The 8,352-nt window shown below is 44.2% G+C and overlaps 1 protein-coding gene across 1 annotated transcript; it reads right to left on the minus strand.

Annotated features, from left to right (window-relative positions):
• Nucleotides 1–5,429: 5,429 nt before the first annotated feature.
• Nucleotides 5,430–6,221, minus strand: LOC106815659 (amiloride-sensitive sodium channel subunit beta-like). The gene has a single exon (XM_014820156.1). The coding sequence runs from the start codon at nt 6,219–6,221 to the stop codon at nt 5,430–5,432; it is 792 nt and encodes a 263-aa protein (XP_014675642.1).
• Between the last annotated feature and the right edge of the window lie 2,131 nt (nt 6,222–8,352).

An 8,352-nucleotide genomic window follows, 5' to 3' on the forward strand; every position in this document is an offset into this window, starting at 1 on the left:
ATCTTCTTTTTGTTAACGTTGTTATATCAGTTTTATCGGTCTAAGAATGCTAACTTCGCATGATTTTTTAAGGACATGTAAAGAGCAGCTGTCAGGCTACATTTTGGACTGCAAAAAGAAGATGAACCGGTTACTAAACGATGCATGTGGTAAGCCCCCTGTTAGAACAAGAGAAGAATAAGATTTATAATCAGAAAAAGAGAAGAATAGAATAATAATATGAATTTCGTCTCTATATTAAAAATCAAAAAGCATTTTACCCGTATAGGCCAACGCAACCAGATCAAACGCTAAACGTCAAATTTAGTCGTGTTAATTGGATTCAGACATGAGTAATTCTTGTAGCAACCAATATTACACTTAAATTATATTTTATTGAAACATATTAATTTTATGTCGTTTAACAATATGTCACTATGCCAATGACGACGCACTCTAGTGTCCACGACGGAACTATTATTAAGTCCATTCATTACGTCGTGGATACGAATAGAAAGAGTACGGATATGCCTAAGGAACAATGATGCTACATCTAAGGCTTCTAAGCCAGAACACTTATTTCTACGACCTGGCGACCATGACGAAACGACAGAAAGAAGAATACGAAGAACAATACGATCACGTACACGAACCTATCACAACAGCTGAGATACCAGCTGAGAGAACGCTCAAGAAGAAGCTTGGTAACAGCCCAACCGTCAGCAAGCAAGCAAGCAACGCGATCCGCTGGACTCAGCGAGATGAGAGTACAAGAGTGGAACGACACAGCAGCACTACAGCATTACGGGTGAGTGAGACAAATCTTGTGTCGGCAGATATATTTCGGAATTAAAGTTTTAGGGATAGCTTTCAAACCATAGTCTTCGTAATATACGAGCGTATAAGCGAAACACTCAAGCACTTTTTCCCTGCCTATAACACCACCACAATGCACCACCACCGTCATCTTACCGATCCCGAATATTAGCCTAGTGTGTTGACTTGTCACTATTCACGACTTATCGTTTTTCGGTACACTGTTAAAATGACCGATCTACCCATTGAAACAATAGCACGTGTTAGACGTAAAGTTATAAGCGAGAGTAAGTAGTGAGACATGAGCAAAGGAAAGTTTACGCCCAGTAGCGGAACTTATACGAATCCCGAACTTACACGAACTTATACCGAACTTATTTAATTATGCGGAACTTATATAATAAACTTATAGTACATTAGAGAGTCACTGAGAGAGGTGAACGTTATGTTTACTTATCACTGTATAAGCGTGACATGGAGGATAGCACCGATGTGGAAGCTATTTCTAAACGACGGCAGTTAGGAGAGGCAACGAGAGCCTGTCGAAACGGCTAGCAGCTAATTATTTATTAAACCGTTGCAGACACCTATATGATAATCTTGCCGTCAGACACGCTAGTGAAAACCACGTTAGATTATTTGCTCCACAACGTCGGTATTGGCCATGCCCTCGTTGCTGTAGCATCCCGCGCGCCCTTTCCTTACCCTTATCCTTGTCCATTATGCCTATTTTATGCCCAAAAGTGCGTAGTACGTTGTTGTCTCTAATACTAATAACATACTATAACGAAGCACTATAACGATGCACGCAAAATACTATAACGAAGCACGCAACTGTTGCCGACACAGTTTTGTTTCACAGCTTACGAGACTGCACGTGTTATGTTATTATATCCATCGTTGATTGATGTATTGATGATTGTTAGACTCAAGCAGTCGTTTGCACACGCGTAGAGACAATGACGAGTTTTCAATGGAAACTGTTGAAATCGTATGTATGGTTAACCGTGGTCATACATTCTTTTCGATATATAGTAGCGTTTGTTCAAAATTATATAATGGTATCTACGTCGTAATAAATATGATATCCGTAGAGTTTAGTCTACAAGTCCGAAAGTGAAGCGCGCATAGTTAAGGACTTCTATCTCGTCTGTAGACTCATATATGTCTATTATATATAGCTTTTACTGTACATTATTAAATTGTGTATTTCAGCGCGATTGGCGTTGTTGTACGCCAGGGGCCGGTTTCACGAAGCGTACTTAAGTATTGAATCGTGATTAAATTGAAGTGACTGTTTCACGAAGCGTAATTAACTTTAATCATGATTAAATTAATCCCAATATTTAATTCTACTCTGGAGCATGATTAAATCCACTAATCATAATTAGTTGCTAGTATACTAGAACTTAGAAGTAGGTAGTACTAGTATATTAAGTACGCTGCAGATTTTACAATTGGAAATTTTACTTCAATTTTTTCCCAAGGAAATTTAAATTATCTAAGATTTGCTGTACTACTTCAGTCATTATAGTTACAAATTAATTCCTTTTCATGTACCGAACTTGAAGATATTTTTGGCGTATTGGTCCGCTATATTGAATACAGTGTAATTTGTTTTAGACTGGTACTCGCTTCCACCTCGATTACTCGATTCCCATCATTACATAATCCTCGATTTACATAATTAGCCGAGAGGGGAGCGAGTACCAGTCTATTCATGTTGAAGTCGGCTAATTATGTGATTAGTTAAATATGTACTTAAATCGCTTCGTGAAACAGATTTTTAAGTATGACTAACTAATCATAATAACGGGAAGTTAAGTATGATTAGTGATTTAATCATACTTAAGTTAAGTACGCTTCGTGAAGCCGGCCGCGAAATTTTTTTTCCCACGAGAGTTCCGGACCCACCACAGATAGTGTTTTGTAATATATGGCGCGTATATAAGACGGACCTGGTTGTATTATAGTTAGTGTTAGGGTTACGTTTAGGGTTAGGTTTAGGGTTAGGGTTAGGTTTAGGGTTAGGGTTAGGTTGTATAAATTTTGCATTGTTGCTTCGAGGTAGTCGAGTGAATGGAGTGCGCTGATTGGCTGGGGTCCGGAACTCTCGTGGGAAAAAAAATTTCGCAAGCCGGCCCCTGATTATCAGCACTGTACGGGTATTCCGCGCATTTTCTCTACTATTGTATATTTATATTGTTCGCTACAGGTACTCGGCGATGCCACTGCGATACGTTACGCAAACGGAGAGACGTTTAGGATGCTGCGCGTTCTAACGAGTTAAATACGCGGGCGATTGCTACGAGAACGGAGTCTTATGGCCGCGGGGGAAGTGTAGCGACCAATATTACACTTAAATTATATTTTATTGAAACATATTATTTATGTCGTTAACAATATGTCACTATACCAATGACGACGCACGCTACTATTATCCACGATGAAACTATTATTAATTCCATTCATCACATCGTGGATACCTGATGACGGCATCATGACGGGCCGAAATCACCTGCCTTGGAATAAAGATAGTAGTAAGATGTGTAATATATCACGTGCTAATTATTTCCGCGTTCGTACTATAAATATAATCACAATTTCTCTGCTGCATGTGTAATGGAATGTTGTAATAATAATATCGGCAGTCATGTTCTAGATATTGCTTTTAGAGCATTTTTATCATATGGTTGTACCAATATCGTATGCCTAGTCTAGAATATTATTATAAGTAATGTGGCATGTTATGCTCAGTAGTTCTGCATTCATATCATGTTAATTTTAATAATGTAATTATAACAACATTTCATAGAATGATATTTATATTGATATCGCATGACCTGTGTTAATATCGTGTGACTATTAGCTTAATTGTTCCAACCTTTTATCATTTAGGTAATAGAATGTTATTTGACTTTTTGAGTTGGGTCATGTTTTATTCCTATTACTCGTTTATATAGAGCACTTGCTGTTTCAGGGTTGCTGTTTCCAAATGTGCAGTTTCACAATAAATATTTTAGTAGGTTGGCTACGTTACGGATATCGTAATAGGTATGGTTATATGGTTAGGGTTAACTCTATGGCTACGGTAACAGGTTGGTTATGATAATAGTTATAATTATGATTACGGTTGTGTACATTATTGTGATTATATGGTCATGGTTCTATATTCATAGTTATATGATTATGATTATGATTAGATTATGATTACGATTACGATTATGATTATGATTAAATTACGATTACGATTACGATTACGATATGTAGGATAGCATTTATCAGCGTTGACGTTATCGAGGTTCGTGGCATCGCCCGTAAATCCAGTCTATTACAAAGCAATCAACAGACATTTTACCTATATAATCAACAAGATCAAACGCTAACAGTCACCTAAAATAAACGTCCGTGTTGAGTGAACTCAAAAATGAGTAATTATATTACTTCTGAAAGTTGTATTTGCTTGTTGTAGTCTGCTTTAAACGTTCCAATATTACCTTAGAAAATCCGTAAATATTAGTTTTAATTGCTAGTAATATCTGTATCTTTAACACGTAAGATCTAGCGGAGTCTCTCTGGGCGAGATATAAATACTAAGTAGGATAGCATTTATCTGTGTTGACGTGATCAATGACATCGCCCGTAAATCCAGCCTATTACAAAGCAATCAACACACATGGCGACCATTAGGACATAAAGGATAAGGTATATTAGTGCTCTCCGTACACCTCGCGGTTGTAGGTCTAGGTGGTGTACAACAGTAGACGGCGTCCATAGGCAGCAGGCCTAAATAAGCATCGAACAGAAATTAATTAAAAATACTCACACTGTTTCTTCGCATACACAACATACACTTTATTCATGTTAAATAACTACAGATTCATGCTCTATTACAGATTCATGCTCTATACTATGCCAGCTCTATGATGCGAATTTCTGCAAAGTAATCCGAACACATTTCAAACATAAAAATTACCAACCGGTCACCATGGCTACGCCACCTGACGGAATGTCACAACTACACGACAATACCAATTTTACTTCTAATGCTTTCTAGACGTCCACGAGGCATCTAACTTGCGCAATGCAAATTATTGCACTGTAGTGCCGAATTTAAGCGAAAAAAATCAAAAAAGGGTCTTTTCTTGAGAAATAGTGCAAGGACAATTTGCGGAGGCTTACTGTTGTATGCCTCCTCTAGCTCGGCGAAATATGCACCGACGTGTGCGACATGACAGCTAGGCATTGAATTCTGACTTTCTCTTTCTCTGACGCTCCTCTTCTCGGGAAATTCTCATGAGATTTGCTTGCGAGCGCTCTTTAGAACCGTGAAGCAGTCCGTGAACCGTGACCGTGACTGTGACCGTGACTGTACCCGTGACCGTGACTGTGACCGTGACTGTAACCGTGACTGTGACCGTGACTGTGACCGTGACTGTACCCGTGACCGTGACCGTGACCGTGACTGTAACCGTGAGCCATGAACGCGTGAACCGTCAGTAAGCGTTGCGTTATCTGTGGCAAGTAGCCATAAAAACTATAACACGTAATAAATACTTCAGTTTCCTCCGGCTATTTTATGTATAGGCGAAATCATTCTCGCCGCCGCGTCCTACTGAAGTGATTTCTCAGCTTTAAATTTTCACTGACTTAGGCTTCGCCTTTCTCACGAGTAACACGCAGATATCGTACAAAAACTCGATGACTTCGTACACCGTGAGAATCGACAAGCCGATATAGAGACCGAGTAAGCCGCCTATGTTAGCGCCGAGGTCGGAGCTCGTGAATGCGAACTCCTCCCGTATTTCCCGGTCAAACGTGTCGCGAAAGCGAATATAGAGGCGGCTATATGTATCCACAGCAAAGGCAGGAGAAGAAACGACGATGCCTCGGGCTTCATAACGTTCCATCACGTCGACGCTAACGCCAGCTGTCTTAAGCAATTCCAACAGCTGCTCGTTTTCACTGGCTGACACGAGCGTCGTCATCGGCGCTGACGTAACGACTGCCTCCGTCTGCACCTCGTGACACGGCGGCGGACACAGACAGGGGTCGCTATCGTAGGTGCCGTTGATGATGCGCAGTACGCATGCGTTCAGCTCCGTGCCGTTGCACCGCGACACCGAGGCGGCGCTTCGAGCGTTTCCCAACATGGCGTCGGTCAGCGGTATTTCGGTGCTCAGCATGTAGCAGTCGCAGATTTTCACGGCCTTCTTCTGCGAGCAGGTCTTGAGGCACGAGCGCACGGTGTAGTCCGTGCCGTAGACTTCGGCGAACACGTCGTGGTAAACTCCGGCTTTGTTCACCTCCTCCGCCATTATGCAGTCCTGTTCGGGTCGCTTCTTCCGCTCGATCAGTGTCCGCTGGAAGGACACGTGTGTGCTTGTCTCGGGCGCAACGAACGTCGCCGTCTCCATGTGCACCATCTGCCCAGGGGCTTGCACCAGCAGTAGGAATCCGCTGTCTTACCATCGGCGTCAAACACCGCGGGAATCGCTTTCGCCCCCTCTCAGCTCGATGACAACCCCGCCGGCAGCGTCCTCTAGCGTTATGTTGATGAGGGGAAACTTGTGGCCGTTGTCAGTCAAGCCCGAGTTTAGCGTAAAGCAGTTACCGTACTTGACCGACGTAGACGTTCTTTAAGCAAATAGCCACAGAATTAGTAACGAGAATGTATTGTTGTCACAGTACAAACACACAGTACAGTACAGGTCAATTTCACGGTGTACGGTTGTAAATGCTCGAAGATAATGCAATCTAAATGTGTTTAATTATTCATTGGAATGCTATTTTTGTCCGAGAAGTCGAACAATGGCGTGGCAATTATTAGATAAGTGATATTTGAAGAAATTACGAATATTCATTTGAAATACATGTATTGTGTGTGTGTGTGTGTGTGTGTGTGTGTGTGTGTGTGTGTGTGTTGTGTGTGTGTGTGTGTGTGTGTGTGTGTGTGGTGTGCTATGTGTGTGTGTGTGTGTGTGTGTGTGTGTGTGTGTGTGTGTGTGTGTGTGTGTGATGTTTAGAGTGTTCGTGCGTGCGTGCGTGCGTGCGTGCGTGCCCGTGAGGCGTGCGTTACGTGTGTGGGCTGTCTATGCATGTGTACAAACATGAGTGCCTGCGTGACTGCCTGTGTGCGTGCGTGTGCGGAAATGTCGCATATAATATTCAGAGCTCTGACGAAATTAAACGCCCATATAACATAGCGTGGTGTGTATCGTGAAGCATCGTAAAGTATCATGTGCCTTCGATGGCGCGGCGCCACGTGTGTATATGTGCGTGTCACCGCGCGAATGTGTATGTACGTGTCACCGCGCGCGCGTGTATGTACGTGTCACTGTGCGCGTGTGTATGTGCGTGTCACCGCGCGCGTGTGTAATGTGTGTGTCACCGGCGCACGTGGTATGTGTGTGTCACGCGCACGTGTGTATGTGCGTGTCACCGCGCGCGTGTGTATGTGTGTGTCACGCGCGCACGTGTGTATATGTTTGTGTCGCCGCGCGCGTGTATATGTGCGTGTCACCGCGCGTGTGTGTATGTGTGTGTCACGCGCGCGTGTGTGTATGGCGTGTCACCGTCGGCGCGTGTGTATGTGCGTGTCAACAGCACGCGTGTGTATGTGCGTGTCACAGCACGCGGTGTGTCTGTGCGTACACTGTCGCGCGTGTGCATGTACGTGTCACCGTAGCACGGTAAATCATCGCTCACGCTGAAACTCTCCGTTATGTTCAGCGTCTTTGATCTCGAACGCGTTCAGACCGGGCAGGTACGCCTGCACGATGACGTCCTTTAACTGATGGCCCATCTCAACGCTCCTCCTCACTCAGTCCTCAGTACAGCTCGTCGACGTTGCTTCCCAACTTGTCGACGACGTCCGTGTCAGAGAGGTTGTAGTAGCGCATGACGAACCGCGAGTAGGCCGTCCGACGAACCGGTTCCGGTTGCAGACGGTGAGCGACGGAAGCTGTACGTGGCTGCGCAGTCTCACGGCCGACGTCGTCTCGACGGGGTTGTTGATGTAGCGACGCAGCTGCATGCCGCTCTGGATGAAGAAGAGCACGATGGCGCCGACACGCGCAGCGACCACCGTAGCGACGGGCGTCGCGTTCGCGACCGTCTGATGTTGCGACGCCGTGCATCGTCGTCGTCTCCGCCAGACGATTCATCTTGGCGCGGATCGACGTGTCGCCGACGTCGCCGACGTCGTCGCCGTGCGGCGGCGGTTCCGTCACGCTTTTCTCGGCGTCCGAAACGATGAACCTCGTTCGTCGGTAACGACGTTCGCCGATGCGTGAATCGTCTGTGAAGCCATGATGTAAAGACAGACCGCTTGCAATATATATAATTATTGTGCGATGCTCTTAGCGGCTGCTATAGCTAACGCAGTGCGAGTCGCGGGGTGCGGCATGTGGGCAGGGTGTAACTGCGCGGCTCTGTTATAACGGGGAGGCACTGAGCGTGCGCAGACGCGCGTTAATTTTCGGTAACGGTCTGGCAACATCTCATTAATTTGTTTCGGCATCACCTGCGAAATATCAAATAAATTAGGTACATAAG

Source organism: Priapulus caudatus, unplaced genomic scaffold, assembly GCF_000485595.1.
Source record: "Priapulus caudatus unplaced genomic scaffold, Priapulus_caudatus-5.0.1 Scaffold1171, whole genome shotgun sequence".
Classification (NCBI taxonomy): Eukaryota; Metazoa; Priapulida; class Priapulimorpha; order Priapulimorphida; family Priapulidae; genus Priapulus; species Priapulus caudatus.

What these genes read in the sequence shown, in the direction of transcription:
- LOC106815659 (XM_014820156.1), bottom strand. Translation starts at nt 6,221, where the DNA reads ATGGTGCACATGGAGACGGCGACGTTCGTTGCGCCCGAGACAAGCACA.